Genomic DNA, 21,816 nt, shown 5'->3' with positions numbered 1-21,816 from the left:
AAGTGGTGTGCGTGCTACGTGTGTCCCTTATCAACCAGAAGAGGTGGCTGAGTTGCCGTGGCATCAAGTCTCCCACTATGATGGCTCTTTGTTGTATGGGAACATCAAGTCGTGCTTCAAGGCTTTGTACAGATTGACGAAGGATTCAGCCCAAGCGTCTTTTTGGTGCCCCTGCGACTGAGCAGCCCTGTAGGCTGTGTAGACCATGGTCAGCACTGTCCTTTCAAAGTCTTCTTTCTTGAGGACCCTTGGGTAGGAGGACAGCCTGCTACTCAGTCTGCGGATCTCTGTGATGCTTTTGGGGATAATCTCATTGCAGATGGTGTCAAACTCAGCAGCCTTCCTCAGTGAAGCGAGCTCCTCATCTTTGATGGAGATCTTCTGACCTTTGTCAATGTCAAGCTCAGCTAAAAGAAACTGGTACAAAATCAGAACACAGAAAGCTGTTTATCTTCTCCAAGATACTCTAAGCAGAGTAAATATGCATTAACAACATGTCCTTAGGTCTTAACTTCAGGTTAAATGGAGACAAAACTCCCTTTGCACTGGCTGGAGGTGGGGCAGACCAGAAGGTCTCTATGTGAACATTGGACCCCTGTGTTACCTACCTGGGAAAATTAGAAATGGGCTGTGGGAAAAAGAGAGAAAAAGGTAACAGGAGGTAGTTTTCTGTTGCCCAAAACATATAAGGCTTGCTGCTAGTGCCTCATGGGAATTAGAGAGGTGGAGACAGCAGCGCACACTGCTAGGTATAGCAGTGGTGGCCTAGTTCTCTGTGAGAGAGCACAGCAATGGCTTCCCAGCTCACCTCACCAGTTTGGACATCAATACCAGTTTCTCAAGGTGTAGGATAGATAGGTTTGACTGATGCACCTTCTTCAGGTGGGCTGTTTTCTATTAGATCACCATATGACAGGAATCCCGACTGTGCATTACATCCAAAATCTCCACTGCTGTGAAAGAGGGGACCCGAATAATTTTGAAGTGAAGCAGTCATGACACTGGGATTATTTGCAATGATTGGTACTCCTGGCTTTAATGATTTTAATGAATTTGGGACTGAGACTTAGACCACAGAATTTAAATGCACTGTGTTGTTAATATGCAACTGTTCTGAAGAAAGTTGTGTTCAGTTGAAAACACTTTGCTCTGGTTTTTGCTTTGCCTGTCAGTGAGCTAGAACCCACATTTGAGGTACTGCAGGCAACTGCTGCCTGCTAAGAGTTGAAAGAGCCAAGTTTGTCTGTTTCCTCCCTTCTGGTGACTTATTACCTAGTCAGCAATGGGTTTACTACTGGGATGAGTAAAAGTGACATGAAGAGAGATAATGGATAACCCTAGTATGGACAGTAACCCCAGTCTTGCTTAAGGTACCATCTGCTCCCGTATACTGAACCTCATAAAGCAGGACCACATCTTCCAGCGAGTTTTGTAGCACTGGGTTAAAGAAGGCAGCTGAGGACCTCTTGACTCGCTGAGCAGCAGGGAAAAGCACAGCTGGAAAATAATAATGGAAAAAGAGAGGTTGCATAGGGTGGCAAACACTGAAAAGTGGAAGTATTTTTCAATAATAGATTCAACAATGGAACTCCTGTTGCAAAGACTTACTGTACAGAATGACTTCTCACTGTAAATAAAATGGGAGGCATGGACTGCTTTGACTGTAGTCTGCTAGGGGTGGAGGTTAGCGGTTTGTAAGGATTGGTTTTGTAGCGTAAGGAACAATTATAACTGCAACATCATCATTGCCTGAAATACATGTTTTTCTCCTGGATCTGCAAAGAAAAAACAATACTGACCCTCTACCAAGTCTACTTTCTTCAGACTATTCACCCCATTGTTTACCAATAGATATATTTGGTAACTAATTAAAAAAATGGGGGAAACCCCAGATTTTGAAAAGCGCTATGCTTCCCCCCTCAACCTCAAGTTTTACATTGCAAGTAATAATTAATAGAACACTCAGCTTGCTTTGAATTTATGAAAAGTTTCATCCCACCCTCTATCTACCAGATTTTTTTCCATGAAATATTTTTACTAGATCAATTTTGTCTTGTTTTGTCAAAGTCCTTGTGATGGATTTCCATGCTGGCTGTAGAAATCCTCAATGTCATTTCAGACTCTCTCTGCTGGCCATGCAGAAAAAAAAAGCAAAACAAAAAATAAAAAACCCCAAACCTGGAGCGACTGTAATTATTAATCCCTGGCTCAAGAGTTCCTCAAACAACTTGCCTCTTTGATTGCCCAAGCAGATCACAAATATGCAGTTCTTTCTAGACTCTGTATCCTAAATGAAGTCCTGTTTCCTGGGCAATTGCCTACTGTTGACTTTGTTTGACTTATTAATGATATTTAAGTTCTAGTAACGCAAGGAGAGAGAAACCAGGCCCTCAAAGATAGTGTTAATTAAGATCTTTAGTATCTAGCATAAGGCAAATTAATAGGGATGATACTAAGTATGAAGTAATTCATGCTTGATCCAGCAAAGGGTATTTTGGCCTTGAATTAGCTAGGGAATGTAGTATAGGTAAAATAATTTGCTGAAGTGCAGTAAGCACGCTGCAGCTGGAGTCTACCAATTGTAAATGCATCCTGCAGGGATGGGTTTCAGGCACTTCGGTAAGACAGCTACAGAGCTACGTGCTTCCTATTGGATCCATGCGAGTGCAGGTTACAACTTGTTTAGATAACCAAACAGTACTACTTGCAGAGTGTGTGACTAAAAGCTTGAAGGAATGAATGCATCAAGTAAAAGAACTGAGATGATAAGAAGGACTTGGTCTCTGCAGTAACCTTTCCCCAGCATGATGCCTTTACCACCCAAGCGTCTTGTCTGGCCCAGGTGAGGAGGTGGTGAGTTTGGGAAAGGTCACAAGCTGCTTACAGGTTCTGGTCTGTGAAAGTGTTTGCCTGGCTGGCTACTGGCAGCTAAGTCTATACCCATTTTCTGATGTTCACCCCTCTTGCTCAGAGCTTTGCTGAGACACACTGGAGCCCTTCCATCTTTCACCCTTGTCAATTCAAGAATTCAGCTGAGTGCATGTGAAGCACTTGAAACTTCAAACACTAATTGCTGAGTAATTAAAACTTTTATTACCGGGCAATCAAAACTCTAATTAATAAGCTGCTGGCAGACATCCCGTCCATAATGATGACAATTCATTTTTATCTCTTTTAGATGCCCTTTCAGTAGCAACAGCCTCAGAGTACAGAGTACCTCTACATTTGCAGATGTTTGATGTCTCAAATATTCCCTGAGCCATGGAAAAGTTGTCTGTGGCATCTTGCTTCAGTGCTGTCATCGTTACTGTCATCACACCAATTGCTTTTAGCTTTCAGGCCAAGGACAGATTCCCGCTGTGGAGCTGAGCTAGAAGTCATCAGATTCAGCCCATCACCACTCACCCAGAAAAGTCTCAGTGAAGGACTCATACAAAAATGAATGCCATATTAACAATTTAGTACCGATGCACTTGCTGAATTACAGGTAACACCTCAGAAAACAGCTGGCTTTTCCTAATACCCAGCTGTTCCCAAGATAACATGGATTAGGTTAGGAGATTCAAAGGAACAAGAGCCTGAACTGCTGTAGTGCGGGAAAGGACTTTGTATGTGTATCAGAAGCATTCCATCCTCTGTAGGGACCAGTCAGACACTGACTTCCTGATCCCATTATCTTGTTCCCAAAACATAACAACCTTTGTTATGGTGCTTAGAGACTCTATGCAGAAGCTCTTCCAGAGGTCAGTTGTATTTACCATGCTGACCTGATTTTTCTGGTCCTCATTTTATTTATGTCCTTTCTTTTCTCTCTCTTCCTGCACAGCCGTCAAATCCCTCCACCATCAGTCTCTCCACAGTCCTCTCCATGAATTCATGAGTTCCTCCAAGACTGTGTGCACGTTTAGAGCAAGCACTCTCTGATTTCCATTACACTGACTTAACTCACATGTAAGTTAAGTGCAAAAGCTAAGGCAGAGAAATATTTACAGCAAGTTTCTGTGTTTAGTGGTTGTAAACTCCATTTGAAACTTCTCTGCTGACTTTACTTCTTCCTTCGTTTACTTCCATCTCTGACATGAGTTAGTTAGGCAGTAACAAAGAAGAGCCAAAGAGTATCGTGGTGATTTACTGTGTCTTTAAGGGAGTTCCCTGTGAAGTTATCAAGCAATTCTTTCATGGGAAGATGCAGAGCAATGTGCATCATTTTATGTTGATGTTGCAGCCTATTCATTTCAATGACAATAACCATGAATCTCTGAGGGGCAAAGAGCCCTCATCAGCACTGACAGGGAAAGCTCAACTCAGCGATCTCTGAAGTCAGTGCAGAGACTCCCATTGATGTATTGTTTTTTACTACTCTTAAAAATGTGTCAAGATACTTTTAACAGACATGTGGGCACTTCTGTCCTAAGGGTTGAACTGTCGTATAACAAAAAGCTTGCGATCTATGGAGATGAGGTTGGAAAAATAAGGTTTTAATCATACTTACTGGAAACATTTTCATTATATATCTGTGTACTACCAGGCTCATCTTCTTTCAAATTCCTTCTTCTGAGGGGCCTTAGGAGTGCTCCCTGGTCTGACCTCCCTCTCTCCCACTGAAGCCTCAGGGCTGGAGGTGGATGGGAGCATTATGCCTGAAGATGGTGGGCAGCCAACAAATCTAGTCCTAATGGTGGCTAAAAGTGTCTGTCAAAATGTGGTGCAGGAGTCTCTGTTTTCTGCACTGCTCACTGCAGGAGTCCGTCTAGACCATCCTAGGGCTCTGTTGACTCAACTCCAATTCTCCTGGATTTTTCAACAAAAGCTGCAGCCGTATTTGTCAACTCATTGGCCTACTTCTAACTATATAGCTCATAACAACTTAGAAATTTCTGTACAGTTTAAACATAATGTCACAGTTGAGGCTAATAATAGCTTTATTTTAAAGATTCTTCTATCGGTTGTAGGAACTCTGCCAGAATTTTCTGGACCTCATTAGCTCTGAACAACCACCTGCTTTGTACCTCCAGCAGATCTTGTTACCAGGGCATTGTTGCCTCCAGGGTCAAGTGATATTGACGTATGAGAGGTGTGTGGTGGGCAATGAAGGTAGTAATGTAAATCACAAGAAGTGCAGTGTTAATAAATAACGATCAGGTTTTATGCATAGTAATCCTCCTTTACTTCTTGTCCTGCACTTGCCTCATTTCCAGACGGATGCGTGTTCACCCTGAGCAAAGTGTTTTATCCTGTCCTGGGCCTGCACTCATTCTTGGGGCAGGACCTGAGCTCTAGCTGGCCAGCCCTGCAACAGAGCATGCTGAGCCATAGTTCCTCTGTGCTTCCTGATTTTTTGTTTTTCTGTATCGAAACACCTATATTAGAAATCAACATTTTGCCCTAGCACAGGAGAAATGTGCTAGGAGTGGGAAGAGGGAGGAAGAATAAGAGGGATAAAATAAGGGAAGCACACAGAAAAGCCTAGAGACACAAGGGGGAAACACAGCAGTGCTGTAAGCTAGTTTCTGAAACTTGTATCTGGAATTGCAGTTATTCACATAAGTAGCTCCCATGGCAACAAGCGCAATGCAAAGGCTTGTGCATTCCAAATTTAATACATTTAAATCTCCATTACTGGGAGATTAAACCCCAATGCCCCTTAGGAGAACACAGCAATGAGATTGAGAAGACATTTTAATTACAAACCAACATGAACTAGCACATTTTTAAAAGCAGCTACCAGGAGAATTTGCCTGGTTTTGATTTTAGCTCCATATCCCTGCTAACTTAGCTCCTAAGACTAAAATTAATAGTGGCAATGGTCACTCTTATTCCTGCCAGTTGGCTAACAGTGAGAATAGACTTTTGTTCTTCTTTAGCTATGAAAAGAAGGGTTAAAAGAAGAAAAGCTCCATCTTGATAGTCTAAGTTTTGTCACTAAGGATTTATGACTTAGATCTCCGTACAAACTTTGGCAATGCACAACATTGTTCTTAGAAAAAAAATCCATTTAAAACACTTAGAATTAATAACATACTGTATTCAATACCTTAGTTCATCAGGTAATCAGTTTTTTCAAATATACCTTTTACCAACTTCTCTTATTTTTAAAAACACTCATATTTCCAAAAGGGTTTCTCAGTTCCATAAAATATAACTCGCTCCAACCTACACTTCTGCACCTGGTAATTGTCCTGGGATGTTTTAGATTAGATTAATGTGCAACAGAGTTTCCACTCAAAAATAGCCTTTCTAGCTACTTGGTATGAATAAGAAATGTAAAGGTGTATTAGAAAGACCAACATCCTTATGATTACAGAAATGCATATTGTTAGAGAAGGAAATGGTGCATATAAGCCTGTGTTTGTGAGAGGTGGAGGATATTTTTTTCTTTTATGATAGAAGTAAAATTGTTTCAAAGATATGACTAGCATCAACCAACTAAAATGGTCTGAGAAATATATTCCCTCAGATGGAATTTCCATTATGCGACATTTTCACCTGTTCCCAGCCTGGAACAATGAATGCTGTGCTATTTATTCTTCTCTTGGTCCTAAGGAGGGGGACAGCACCTGAAATTACTTATGCCGACAAAAGATGCAGTCAGCCAGGAGAGGCCTTTAACCCACTGGAGTAAAATTGCCACAGAAGGCATGGAGAGAAAAAACGCACACAGAAAAACCAAAGGAAAGAAGTGAAATATATTGCTACCCTTCGGTTTCCTGCCATATTACCAGAAACTGGGCATAGGTTATGGTGAGCGCTATATGAGTGCAGGGCAGGAATAAAGAAAGGAAATACCAACCCTGTTCTGCAGGTTTAACACAGAGGCAGTAAGAAATTTTGCTAACACAAGAAATTTCAGTCAGGGTTGGGAAACGATTGAGTGCTTTATATTCCTGTCTTCTCTGCAGGGCCACCTCCCCTTCCCTGTCTGTGTTGCTCACAACAGCTCTTATGCAAGGGGAAGACACAAAGCAATCTTAATTAAAAACACTTAAAAATGCTTCTTACGTATTAACAAGTGAAGGTATATAATGCTGATACCATCTACTTCCATGTCTTCCAGGAAGGAGCAGAGAAGGGAGCGAGGGAAGAAGTACAGCCAGGTGTTGGTGTTTTGGTGCTGAGCTACGGGCAAGGACCCAAGGAGCAGAGTGAAGCGGATGACTCTCCTGTTGAACAGTGGAGGCACAGCGATGGAAATCAGAGCTCTGCTTCACAGGCAAAGACAGAGCTGCAGCAGTTCAAAGATCTCTGTGAATCACGCTATTGATGTTCTGAAAGGGAATCCCTTCTCTGCCCTTTTTGTATTAGTATTACAGAGCCCACAGGGGTGAGCTTGAGCCTTGCACCACCTCCCAGGTATGTATTCACACAGAGCTGAGACACTGAGCACAGAGGATAGGTGACCAGTAGTCAATAATAGCCTTTTTACATCTTGTTATATTTTCTTTTTCAGTTGGGCTTCCTTGGTTTCCTGGCAGAAAAAGGCGACTTGAATAGCTAGGATTTTGCTGCGGCTGATCTAATCACAGCTACAGCTGCCAGGAGCAGTCCGGCGCACATTTCTCTCAGTCAGGTTCTCCCTCCTTCCCTTTGTGTAGACATTGCTTTGCATGGCTACACAGTGAATCAAGCCAAGGATCTGTCTGGTCATGAATGAAGGGGAAAAACAAATTAAAAAAAGCATAGTAGATTTTAGCTATCTCACTCCCCATAACACCTGCCGCACCAACAGCACTCCCACATGTGAAACTCCCAGTCCAGCTGTGGTCCAAGTGCTCTTAGGACATTTGGTGATGACTCAAGTTTTCAGATGACGTAAGGATGGACATTGGCCCTGGTTAGGAAAAGCAGAAGCCCTTCCTCATGTCTACACATCCTTGATCTAACTACCAAGCTCACGGGCTCCTTTCTGTAGATGGCCACCTCAACTAGTGTAGTCATTGCTCCTGCCAGAGGTGAGAATCGGACCACTGGCTGCCAAGAACTTCTTTCCCTTCTGTGCTTACACTCCCCTGAACTTTTAACAGAGTAAATTCAACTGGCACAAAGGATAACTAAAATTTATTCGAAGGCCGGAAGACAAGAAAGGAATCAAAGGTCTAATCTGAACCACAGATCTAGCAGGGAGCAGTATGAATTTCATTTCATTACTAAGAATGACAGCTCAGATTCTTCAGTCCAAGTATTAACTTTTGTCATTGACTAGTTGCATAAAATGTCTCCTCAGAGCCATTATCATGCACATACATGTGCATATCATGTGCTTTATTAAACAACCAATACTATGTAGATTTAGGAACTCTCTTGGAGATTACTTTGCCTTTTTATCTGGCAGAATTGAAATGACCTACTACCCGCTGACAAGAGAATTAGCAGCTTTTCCATCTTATGATGTCTTCCAGTTGAAACTGTCTCCCTTTTCAGAAAAAATGTGTTAATGAAACACAACGCATTAGATCTGCTGAAAGGGACACTACATGAAATATGCAGATGGCAAAATTGAAAAAATATGTGGGCATTCTGACTTTAAAATCTACGGCCATATGATCTGCAGATTAAGAAAAATTATGGAAGTATATTTTATTGTTAATTGAATTGTCCTGTGCTGAATCATCCTATAAGAACTGTCCCATTGAGATCATAGAGCTGTTAATTGGTGAAGAAAAACAGAGGAAATGATGGGGACCCAAAATTATTCACAAGGCATCTGTGAATAGTTTCAACTAGCACATAAATTCAAGTGTTTGACAGTGGATCTAGGAACTGTATTTGAACTGATAATTATTTTATTTGTGTATGAACCGTGCTCACCCACATATAGTAGCACATGTGAAACCACAAGCTATTCCTCAGACTCCCTGAGTATCAATATTGCAAGTCAAAACTGATGAGGAATATACATTATATTGACCGTTTCTTCTCTATCAGATTAGAGAGAACCAGTATTGTCGTCCTTTTTCCTTCAAACCGGAATATACATTATATTGACCGTTTCTTCTCTCTCAGATTAGAGAGAACCAGTATTGTCTTCCTTTTTCCTTCAAATACCCATCTGAGTTGAAATAAATTGTTAGGAAGAGAATACATAAATTTCAGTTTTCTGTTGCTTCTGCTCTGGGATTTTGCTTGTTCTTCAAAAACACGGAAACCCCAGCTGCCTTTCCAGCTGCTCATTGAGCTCAAGTATCAGTGCACCTGCTGCTGGTTCTCTTAATGATATGAATATGTGCTGGATGGAGAAAGAATATAAGTCAGCCTTGCCCAATAAACAAAAAGCAGGGAGATATTGGGACCTTTTTTTGTGAGGAAATGAGTTATTTCTAAAGACAATGCTTTTTCAAAACATTGTATGTTTTCCAGTAGTGATGATAAGACAAGAAGTCTGAGAAAATAACTCAGAGCTGGAGGTGGATTAATTTGTGTTTCTGAACTGGACTGGTTCCGCTGTCTTTCCATCCGAGCAGAACGCAAAGGGCAAAAAGCTGTGCTGTATCCCTGGGTCAGAGGCAAGGAAACCACACGTCTCTACCAGAGCAGCAAATGACAGTCACTGTGAGAAGGCACTTATTCTGTCAAGTTCACACCTACATGAAATGTTTGGGGTCCATCACGTTAATTTCTGCATCTGCATGAATATAATACTAAAAAATAAATGGAACTCAAATATAATAATCCAAAAAATCTAATCGGTGGATTTCAATGTGTGCAAGACAATCTTTGTGATATTGTGAGAAACACAGAAAAGAAATCTGACGGGTGAATGCAAAATGAGTTATTTTTATAGCTGCCTTCCCCACTCCACAAATACACATATGAGATTTCCATTTTACAAAGCTGTTGTTTTTGTACTGTTCTTTGTTATTTCATGCGCTCCTAAAACCTGACTATTCCTAGACCTTTCAAGTTTCACAATTTGCTGAAATAAAGCTGAGACTGACGTACAAATGGATTCACCATTAAATACGGAAAGCCCTGCCAGAACGTTGAGTGTTGCATATTGCTAAAAGTAGCTAGACACCGTGGACGAAGTCCTCAGATGACCTGAGCTGGCACCACCAGCCCCAAGATGCTGCTCTGTGTGGGCGGCCAGGTAACAGAGAGCCCTGTGCTGTAAAAGGCACACTTGGGATTGGAGGGAAGAGAAAAAAGTTAGATGACAGAAATCTTACAACCAACAGAATAACCCAAATGTCTTCTCTGAGGAGTGGGACCTGAAATGCACAAAATTCTGACAATTGCCCCTGAAACTGGTGTAAATTCAAAACTCAACATCTGCCACAGCTGCAGTTCCTACCCCTGCAGATGCCATTTCTCAGTGGCTCACAATCCAAGAAGACCCTACCAGTTTGTCCGACGTATTTGATTCAGTGCTATTCTTCCTTACCGTACATCCTCTTCTCCTGGAGTCTTTTGAGCTGGGCTTGTAAAACAGATCTTGGCTTACAGGAAAATAGTCTAAGTAAATGTTTAAGGAAAAAAATTTAATGACCTCATGCTCTAAACTTAGGAAGAATAAATTTGGAGAAAGGGAGGAAAATGATTTCCAGTGAAAACTTCTAACATGTTGCTGACTGAAAACAGCTGGGAGTTTATTCTTCATTTTAACTCCTCTGTGAATGGCGACTGGTAAAGAAGAAATTATTACTGTGGAGAAGCACATTACCTAGGCTGCTGTGATACAGTGTAAATTTCAGTGTACCTTTCACTGGATTTGGGCTGTCTTCTTCCTAATTCAAACACTTTGGAGCTTGCATGATTAAATGTGCTTACTTAGGAAAGTTTTTGCCAGCAGCTATAGGCTCCATGGGTTGTCATTATAGGCTGCTAATAAAAGAAATGTTTCGGTGAATCTGACATATGTCGTCCTGTGCCTAGAGAAGCAATCCTTGCGAAAACGAGATTTCATCTTGTGATAATTCTGCATAATAGTTCTTCCTCAGCTTGGAGAGATGATGATCTCCCAGGTAAACTTAGAGAGATCATCTGATTATGAACATGTGGTTGATATTTATCTTACGTCTTCTTCATATGACTTTCTTTTTTCGTATTAGGAGAACTTTATTACTGGTCTTTGGCCTATAAGTAAGAGTTAAGCATTGTGTGGGATACTAGAGCACATTAGAACAACAAACTAATCATTTATAGGGTAAAGTGACATTTAGCATGGCCACAAGATAAGGCAGGGACTACTCATCCCCCTATTTATACTTCTAAATGCTAGCCCCAGTAATATTTAAGCTCTATTTTGACCACTGAACAATATGCAAATATTAAGGATGAAGTAGAATGTAAACTAGCTTGTCACGGTTGAGCTCCTCAGACACACTAGATTAATAGCTGTTACCCATTGCATGGGGTTACAGAGAGAAGCTGGGGTGAATGCTCCCATTTGTTGTGAAGGGGACACTTAGAAGGCGATTTATAACTTTGTTTAAATAGTGCATGGGCTACTTTGTCAACAAAAGCACCCATAAGATTTTGAAAACAGATAAGTAAATCATAGTATGTTCAAGTAGCTGCTTCCAGCTGAACTGCAGTGAGAAGGACTAGCACTTTTTTCTACCTCAGCAGGCAGATATTCAAGGGTTGCTGAAGGTCCAGCAGCGTTCATATACAGAGATGTCAGGGGAGATACATTTGTTTCTTTCACAGTTTATGTCTTGTTTAGCAGCATGAATTCAACCAGGATTGAAAAGCTCCTGGGTGACACTCTAGATGGACATCACAGTGAAAAAACAGCTGAATATGAGACATACTTCAATCTCTGATCATGTAAATAGAAAGGAGGGAAGCGTAGAAAGTATCTAAGCCATGATGAGTTGGTTACATTTACCTCACTGACAAATCACGCAAGAAGAAACTGAGCTCTTTGCCTTGATGATGATATTTCGCTAAAGAGCCTCCATATTTTCCTTTGGAGGATATACGGGCGCATGGTGTTCAGCTGGACCACGCTGGCTGTGAACAGCATGCACAGAGATTAAAGCTGACAGAACCGGATGCATGCTGGATTGCTGGTCTGTGGCACATGCAGTTAGTCATTCAGGGTTTGAAGGGCATCCAGAAATTTCCAGCAAATGCCCGACAGCCTGCTCCCTAAATACCACTTCTGGCTAGAAAAGGACTGTCTTTCTACGGAAATACAATTTCTTATGGTATCCATAACACTTAGCTATTTATCAGGCAGTCTCCTTAAAGACAGACTTCTTCATCAGCTGGAGCCCTGCTGTGAACATGAGAAATACAGCACCATGACAAGACAGGCCACAGTCTGTGTGATTGCCAGCTTGTGACTGCTTCATTTTTCTTGGTCCCATTACTAAACATCTAAATCTTCCTCTCAGGAATCCGAGTTCCTGGAGGATTCCCTCCGTCCTCAGTATGCAGCATTGCCCAAACCTCAGCCAAATGGATGCTGTCTTCCCTCTGTACTGGTTTTAGGGAGAGATGGAGCACAGTGAGAGATAGGGACCTGGTACAGAAAAGCAGAAAGGTTAGATAACGCAGCTAAAACTCTGGGCCAGAAAGCACCTTCTGGCTGTTCTTCACAGTCAGCAGAGGATGCCTGGTATCTGTAGTCTGTTCATGAAAACTGGGACCCTCTGAGCTGCCTTCTCCCAGGCATCCCCTGTGAAAACAGGGCCATGCCATCATCCCCCTTCTGCTGGAGAGCCCAACACGGCAGCTGCACACTGCCCTTTGCCACTTGAGCATATCTGGGCCTGATTGTATTGGATTTTTACTGATTTTGCCTGATTCCTGTTATGGGACACCCCAGTGTTGAAAAACCTTTGGGTTCTTTTCTATCCTTTTATCTTCGTGAGGACCCAAATGAGTTTTAGATTTGTTAAGTACAAATCAGGGTAGGTCAGCCCCTTTGAGCTCTGTTTATTAAAAACTCTGATGGTAGAAAACAGCAAAAGCAGCAGTATGTAAGTTCTCATCGTTAGACTTGGTACCTTCCAAGACTTTCTGCCAAACTGGCATAGCAATCCAGAAAAGCAGAAGTTGCTGTGACTATGACAAATTAATGGTTTCACTTAACACATGCTGTACTATTTTAAGATGTCTACAAGTAGTGTTTAACTGGAAATTGAGTTTGTTCAGTGCCAAGCTGTGAACAATTGCAGTAAACAGAAATGAGGCATGCCTTAAATGCCTTTTATTTTAGGAAGGGGCTTAAGACACAAACAGTTCCCTCAAACATAAAATGTGCATTTAATAAATAAATTCAGTAAACAATTACTTCTTTTTCTTCAGAGCCAGGCATAAAAAAAAAGTGTAATGTCGCAGCTGTAAGCATTATGAAAAACGGGAAGGAAACTAAGGGCTTGCAGAACTTGATCCATTTCTCCAGTGATTGATAGGGGGAAACAGGGATTTGTGCAGATGCAGTATTGTTATTATGACTGGTTTTAATGGGAAAGCTTGACTGGTATCAATGGGGAATGCTGTAGACTCATTGCCCTATAAAAGAGCAAGTTTCTTGCAGCTTTCCTGTAACAAAACAGGGTGTTTCTTGTGCAGTGGGAAGAGTCTTTTTTCACACCTACATAGTTCAGAAAGCTCAAAGGGATTTAAAGAAAAAGTGTGCAGAGACCTCAACATATAACTTTTATACTGTGACTGGTAATGAATTGCCCAAGTGTATCTCAATATCCTGGTGTGCTGAGGGGCTGGTGGGGACAAGCAGCAAAGAGGAGTCCTGCTTATGTGAAAAAAAGGCAGTGCCAGCTCCAGAGAAATGCAACCATCCCATGAGCCTGAGAAGCAAACAGGTAAGATGAAGACTAGCTGTGACAGATGGACACCTTTTGAAGGATGGATTCAAATGGGGATGCGTAACCTGCTGACAAGGGGGTGAAAGGCACCCTAATCTTAATCATATGTGTGTTTTAATCTTTCCATCCACCTTTAAAACATTTTCTCTCTCCACACTTCTCCTTTCTCTTCCTATCTTCCTCTCATTCATACTACTTCCTTCCATTTGCCATTTTTACCTCTAGCTTTTTGTATATCCTTTCTCAACATCTCTACCTTTCGCTTTTGCCTCTCTTGACTCAAATAAGTCCTGCCAGATTGGAAAATTTGTAGTCCTTCCAAGAAAACAAAGAGATTAGAAGCATCGGCTCCATTTGAGGCACGCCACCACCTGCCAAGCAGATGGAGAAGATGAAATCCTGATGTTCTGGCTCACAGCAGATATTCACATTCAGTCTGGTGTGGTTTACTCTCTTCACAATTTGGAAAACCTAAACAAAGTTTCTGCTTCCCCAGTGCCATACAAGGAGGTGGGGGGGAGCATCAGGCAAGTATGACAGAAGACCTTGTGCATTTGGGTCTCCAACATGGGACTGCAGTGCAGCATTGCCCTGTCACTGCTCCATTTCTTCTCAAATAACCTCTGAGATTTGAACAATTTATTTTCCCCTTTCTCAGCAACATTTTTCAGCTGCCCACCTGGCTCCTCCTGAGCAAAGAAAGACTCCAGGAGTTTAGAGCCTGGCTCCTGGCTGGTGACCTGTTTCCCTGTGGCCGAAGAGGTATTTCCAGAAGATGAGTGATAGGCATGCCGATCTCAGGGGAATCGGGAGCTGCCAAACCTAACCAGCAATCTGGGCCAGGAAAGGCCCCACATATGCTTTCACCAGAGGAAAGGAATGTTTGTGGAAACTGGGAATAGTGGAGCTTATTTTTCTCCTTGCATTCTTCTCAATCTCTAGCCCAGCACTGAGCTCGCCCTGCCACAAGCACTGCGATAGCAAAACAAGAGAAACCAGGTTATTGCTGCAGCCTGGAGCTTCTCGGGGGGATAAAAATAGTTACCAGCTAAGGTTTAGCCACTGAGTACACAAGGGATCCCCATGACTTGTGTTATAGACTCAAGCCACACCCAAACTCGCAGAGTTTAATGTCTCTATATTAGCAAGTATGCTGCCGGGGATATATCATAAAGCTGCCATAAAAGTAGCCAAATAAAACAAGATTTAGGGATAATGAGAGACACAGGGACAATGGAGGCATACAGGATCCCTTCTTCGGCTTTCTTTCCTTCCAGTGGGAGAGAAAACGCCAGAGATGACTGTTCCCTTGGGGACCTCTGTCTATGTGTCTCCCTCAAAGTGCTATTTGCAGCTTATCTTCAAGTTGCCTTCTTTTTCTTTTTTTAGTTTTTATGATGGTTTGATAAAGTTTCATCCACTGCTTCCCACTACTAGCTATCCATGTAGCTGACCAACATGAACTTCACTCACCCACACCGGTACCATTTTGATTAAAAAACACTTTAACCAACAAATAATGCATTTGGGCTAGAAGCTTTTAACAACCCTGGTTACTACAGGAAACTAAATTCTAGATAATGACTGAGATTGTGGCCTCTCTCTCCTGAGAGTGGCAAAACTATTGAGTTCAGAGGTGCCAGTTTGCACATTTCAGTATTTTTAGTTAAAACAAGGAACAGACTGGTTTGCTCACTTCAAACCAAGGCACGTGCACAGCTGCCTGTTTTGCGGTATCTGGCTCCGTGTACCCAGCTAGCTTCTCTTCATCTTGGATGGACTTGGCTCCCTTCAGCAGAGCTGCTGGGATGCAGAGGGAGAATTCATGGTTTTGCAGAGCCCCGGTTCAAGGTGGGTGCCGGCTGTGCAGACAAGCAAGCTCCAACACTTTGGCCAGCCCTGGCATCCTGCCTTGCCTTGAACCTAAGCACAGGAGCTGCACGTGAAATTAATTGCTCCACCATTCAGTGCTTCAGCAATTTACATCTTGCCTGTCACCGTTTTAGTAATCAGAGCCTCTGCAGTCTGATGACGTTCATTAAGACCTGCTGACTTTTCTTTCAATGACATTGTACTATTCAGTGCTTCTGACAGGATTTCTTTCTCACTGAGAAGTCATTATGCTTCTGATGAGTCTGGCATGATCTACCCCAAGAAAACAAGAAAAGCACTTTATGCTTCAGAAACAGATTTAAAAAAAAAAAAAAATCACCACTATTAACAACATACGGGGCTGCATGCACGCAGTCATCCCAAAGAGATCTGGACCAAGTAATTTACTTACTCTGCGCCTCACAATGTAAAGGGATGCTAACATTTCCTCCCCTTAATTACACTGAAAGGTCTTTGGTGAACATTTTGGAAGGGAACATGCTTAACATCATGCGTTAAGAGCAGTGAAGAGGTTTTGAAAGGTAAGGTGAGGGAAGCTGTTTCCATGTGAAAGTGTATGGAGAGATTTGAATGGCAGGAGGTGCTTCTGGGCTGGACTTTGGCTGCCAAAGTGGCAGCAAATATCTTACTGACTTCCCAGTTCTCAGTACTGGGATGGAATTGGGTTCACTGAGAAGATTCTATTTGTGCTCATAGTTCTCACATAGTCTAGCACATATCAAAGAGAAAACAGATTTATCTCGTGTCTTCCTCTTGTTGCTTACCCAGATTTTCTCAAAATTATCAAGCTCTCTTCTCTTTTTAACTTTTGATTCTGTCAACTAGTTAATGACTGTATGAGCTGTAAGCTTTAGCAATTTTTCAGCTGCTTCCTGTGGTGAAAAGAGCCTCGGAATCACTTAGATCCTTCCTTGCTAACAGCATAAATTCTTTTATAGAGTACAATATCCATCTGTGGTCTAAACTAAAACATTGAAGCTTCTGTAATCTACCCTCTCTCTGATCTCATCACAGTTTAGCATCATTGCCCTAGAAGAGACTGGATTTTTTTTTTTTTAAGCATTCTTTGTATGTCTTTCAGGTATCTACTGTGAATTCTGATTCAAGAATCATCCTCCATGCAGGTTAAATTAATTAAGTATGCTCCTAAAGAGAATTTGGAGAATCAGAAAATACTAGAAAGGGTTCTGATTACAGTTACAGCCTACCCTAATGGATATTTATCCTACACAAGTTAAATCCATTCAGAGACTGTTGTATTCTAGCTACCTTTCCCAACACCAAACAGGTTTCCTGAGCGTTAATAACTAATCCCTTTTAGCCCCTTCAGTCCTCTCCCTGCTCTCCCTGTTGATAGTTTCAGACTGCCACCACAGCTGATGCCAAGGGATCTGCCACAAGGAAAAGTAGGACTGTGTCTTGCCACACAGCAAAGCACAGGACAGAGGTATCAGAGCCAAGAAGTGGTATCAGTGTGGCAGTGGGTCCACCCAGGTGATCCCTGTTGAAAGGCAGAGCCCACTCCCTTAGGCACATGTCATGACTATCACCCTGCTAGGACCCAGCTAGAGTCCCTGCACTGTCCTGTCATGTGCAAGGCAGGCAGCTTGCCTCAGCCATGAGCCTACGATCTCTGTTCCACACACCATTGTGCCATGCAGATATCCTAGTTGCCTCCTTAGTTCATTAATTCTCAAATATTTTCCAGACTTGCTCAAAAACATATTTTTGTATTTTCCTTCTTCTGATTTCTTAAAGAGCAGAAAACATTCTTCTAATGCCTCCCTCTGAACACTTACAGTATAGGACAATTTGTTTTTTAAGGACCTATTTTTTGGTCTATGTCATACATTTATACTCATCTCTTATATAGCTCTTTGCAAAGGAAGTCAGGAAGTGAAAGTATAGATATACAAATTGTCTTCTTCATATCATCCACCTGCAAAGCTAATTCCTCTGAATTTCAATCCCAGACTGTGCTTCAGGCAGTGCCTCCTTCTCTTTACAGGTAGAGATGTGATACTAGGTGAAGTAATAATTTATGTCAGGCAAATAAACCCCCAGACAAGGAGACTCTAGCCTACAAACATGCATTCCCAGGAACTGGTACAGACTTACGCAACAGAGTCAGGGGAGGTGGGAGGAACCCCTGAAGCAGATTGATCAAGCCTTTTACTGCTGCAGTGAGCAGTAAAATGGGTCCAACATTCCAAGTTGGGGCAGCTGAGGCAATTTTCCAAGTAATCACATGGGAACCAGAGAAAAGGGAAATATTGCATTTTCTCCATAAGAAGAAACACCCTTTACACAGCCAGGCTTGGAAGGAGTTTGCTCTGTTTCATAACATTTCATATCTTTCATTGTTTCAAGAGCACTACATATTTTAAGAATTGGATAACTATTGTTTTATGGAAATTAAATAGAAGTTGAATTTTAAAAAGATCTTGTAGCTGGTCCAGCTGGTGTAATTTCTTTTTACCCTTGGACCATACCTTTGGAATGTCTTGGCATGTCTTAAATAAGCCAAGACCATAACATGGTATACTCGAGGCCCACTGGTCGTCTATGTGTTTGACCATTTGTGTTGTCATTACATGCTGTGTACAGGCTGCATTCCCTTTGCTTGTTGCTATCCAAGCCAAAAATGTCAAACAAGCGTTACTGTCAGCAGTGGAATGACAGAAGTTGCTTGAGAAGGGAATGCCTGGCTGTAAGGATGCAGTGTGAGATGGGGGGAGAAGAGAGGCAAATAAAGTCAAAAGATATGAGGATGCAGTGTCTGCCCTAACCTCTAAGGCACTCATCCTTTCCCCACACAGCAAGTTCACCAGCAACCCAGTATGCAGCAAAAGATCACAGAGGATAGAACATGTTAAACAGCGCTTCCTGGTAAAAGAACTGGCTGGATTTCCAGCAATAGCCAGTCTCTTTTTCTCTTCTTCATAGTCTTCCCTCTCCTGGCACTGGGGAGCTGCCTGCCTGCTGTAGCTAAGCCCAAGGAGAAGCAGCCTCCAAAAGTTGCTTATGTAGCAGCTGCTCCATCAAACTCAAACGCAGTTGTCACAACACAAAAGCAAATACTAGAAGTTTGCAATGCTGTGGGGAAATCAAGGAGGATGTGCCTTCTGATCTTCCAAGTAACTCCTTCTGTAGAAAGTCTCTAAAGAGACAAAACTCTTGCCCTGGTCTTACAGAACAACCATTTGGTTTTCAACAAGTAGTAGAGACTGGAAACAAACTAATGCATATTGACCAGATAAATCCACGTGCATCTGTAATACTGCTTTTGAGGTCTGGAAGGCACAGCACAGCCATTCCCCAAAAGTGGGAGACCTCAGTGGTGCTAATATAGCCAATACATCCTTTTCTCACTGATGAGTGAAAAAAGCTTTACCTTATTTTGGGTCTTTCAACACCTCCTTTTCCACCCTCCACTGAGGGGCAAACTTACCATTGCAGCTGCTGCCCTACTGTCCAAAAAAGCCACAACTGCAAAAAATTGTGCTGTACCTTCACTCCCTGAGCAGCCACGTAACAAGCGTGCTACTGTTTGGGTGCCATCTATTTGAAACAGGAAGTCCCTACAGCAAACAAACTACAGCCAGCTGAGATGAACCGTGCTAATAAGGCTTGCCTTAGGGCTTCTCCTCAGAGAACAGACAAGTCTTACAATGCAGATCTAAAGTTAACTTCTGCTCTTCAATGTATTAGTACTCGTCAGAGCACTTTGATGAAAGCAGCTGGGTGACAAACAGTGACACCATCTCCAGTTACTGCAGCTGCTTGGGTGTTTTGGGTTAGGTTTTTTTATGTTGTTCTCAAAAAACAAGATTTGTTCCTTGCTTTCACCAGCAAAAAAGTCTCTTAAGGTCTGGAATTCTTATCTGGGTCCTTGGGAAATTAATATGATCTCACCTCTACCATTGCATAGGGAATATCACTCGGTAGAGACCTAATATTACTTTTTTTCCCTAGACAGATTCTTCACAAAATCTGAGTATAATACAATACAGCTAAGCCTAAAAGAGTCTGTCTGAGATGATGACAAGTAAATTATTTTGTCATTACTCAGGGTCTTTTATTATTATTATTATTATTATTATTATGAACATGTTCATCCTAGGGACCAAGTTTTGCCTGTGACTTCTGGACCAATGTCCGCAACTGGATCTAGGCAGCCTGAGAAGTCTATGAAATTTTAAAAGCAAATGGCTGAGGGAGGGAGAAAAGAAAAAAAAAAGTTCTCAATTTTACTGCCAGAAATGCTTTATTTTTCCTTTCGCTGATGCTTATAAAAGCAAAAGGAAAAGAGGGGTGTCAGTCTGGAGTTCCCACTTATCAGCCAGCACAAGTATGTTTATCTTTCTTAACATCTGACTTTTCTTGAGCCAAATCTTAAATGCTTGGTTACAAGGTCTGGGCATCCTAGGGTGCCCCCAGTGCCCCATAGTGAAAAAAATGGTAAAAAATAGGTCTTGTTATATCTGATGTTGACTCTTCATTTCTATAGTAAACAACAACTGTGGGTAATCAAAGCGGGACCATTTGTCCTACTGTTTTGTAAACAGTCTGGACTACCAGTCAACATGGAGATGATATGCATATCTATCTTTCATTTCCATCACACCAGATGCTGATCTGTCTTCTCTTTTCCATTGCAAAACTCATATCAGGAGTTGGATAAGACTTAAATGACTGAGATTCAGCCCAGACAAGAATCAGTCATCATTTGTGGAAGGAGGGAAGACATCTGTGTCTGCAGAAGGGTGTCTCATGCCTCAGTACTTAAATTTCCTCTTAGGTTTCCAAGCAATTAAAAAACTAGAACAGTGCTTTGGACCTCTAGGTACTGCACGTGAGGATGGGATTGGTTGACACACAGGTAGTTTAGGGGAGTGGAGGTTCTCTGAAATAGCTATTGTTCAAGGAGTGAAGCCTCTAAAACATATTTGGAGCTGAATAGTCCCAAGAGCTGTGGAGAAGATACCTGGTTTCCTTCTCAGCAGATGTCTGTATATAATATTTGTGAGAATGAACTCCTTATCACAACAGGGGATGAATCTTGCTTTCCCTCTGAAGTCTCTGAAAACAAGCTCTAGAACTTCCAAATTGAAAACAATCAGCTTTACCAAAAGATGCAACAGAGTTCCAATGTTTTCATTTAAATATTCGTGGCGATTAAAATTGGACTTTAATAGTTGCATGGGTTCCTTTTAGAGTTGTTGTTAAATTAAAGTAAGTGAATAAGTGTGTTAATAAAAGTGAAGAACATCCTTAAATTGCATGTTGATTATAATATCATGGAAATGAACCCCTTACTTTTTTCCATTTCACAGGTACCGTGACCTTATTCTTCCAAAAGGTAGGGTTGGGTTTGTTTGTATAAGCAGATCTAGATTTCCTCACCTTTTTATGTGTCATCCCTGGAAAGACAAACTCTTATATACAGAATGGTGATAATTGGTGTAATTTCCTCTGTTACACAGTAAGAAAAAAGTTAGGTACATACAAGCATATTGACTCATCTAGTGTTATCCAAGAGGCTGATGAAAAAGATGAGGAAAGAACCTCCCACCCTGAATTCCAAGTCAGTGCCCTGTCAGTGAGTCCCCACTAACCGTAAGGAACAATTAAGCATTCATACAGCCTTAACAGAATTGCATAGCTCTCTATTGCTTATTCAGCCATTTCCTCCCCTACAAAATCAAAACCAATTCCAAACAGCAGACTAGAAAGGAACTATCTATAATAAGAAAGATGTTGAAGAATGGGGTGGGGAGGGGGGTATCTGAATGGTTGGGGGGGTTTACGGACTCAGATTCCTTTAAATATCTGTGAATTTCAATATCAGAACTAAAGAAATCTTTTGGGAGGTGTTTCCTTTCTCCACTTCCAGCAGCTACCGAACATCTGCCAAATACCAGAGGAGAGAATGAAACGAAAAAGGAAAAAGTACAACATCATTAGCTTTTAAGCAAGCATTTCCTATGCAATCCAATAGTCCCAAACAATTTCATATGTTACCGTCACATACTTGAATACAAATATGTCACAACTATATATTGTCAGGTTGGCAGAAGCCTGATAACACTGCAGGTAGCTTTCTCTGTGTCAGATGTGCTAGTCTGTCAGGATAAGGTTCTCGGCA

The 21,816-nt window shown here is 41.7% G+C and overlaps 1 protein-coding gene across 1 annotated transcript in view; it reads right to left on the bottom strand.

Moving 5' to 3' along the window:
• The window catches only part of FAM180A (family with sequence similarity 180, member A), a 22,556-nt gene continuing 740 nt past the window's right edge, over positions 1–21,816 (bottom strand). Inside the window, exons 2-3 of the mRNA XM_010140513.1 lie at positions 1,397–1,497; positions 1–417 (exon numbers count right to left, since the gene is read on the bottom strand). Of these exons, the coding sequence (XP_010138815.1) occupies positions 76–417; positions 1,397–1,497 (443 nt within the window). The 3' untranslated portion in view covers positions 1–75. The remainder of the gene's footprint in view (positions 418–1,396; positions 1,498–21,816) is intronic.

Source organism: Buceros rhinoceros, unplaced genomic scaffold, assembly GCF_000710305.1.
Source record: "Buceros rhinoceros silvestris isolate BGI_N320 unplaced genomic scaffold, ASM71030v1 scaffold3757, whole genome shotgun sequence".
Lineage (NCBI taxonomy): Eukaryota > Metazoa > Chordata > Aves > Bucerotiformes > Bucerotidae > Buceros > Buceros rhinoceros.
Note: the sequence above shows the minus strand (reverse complement) of the source record. Positions and strands in the feature narration are given on the sequence as shown.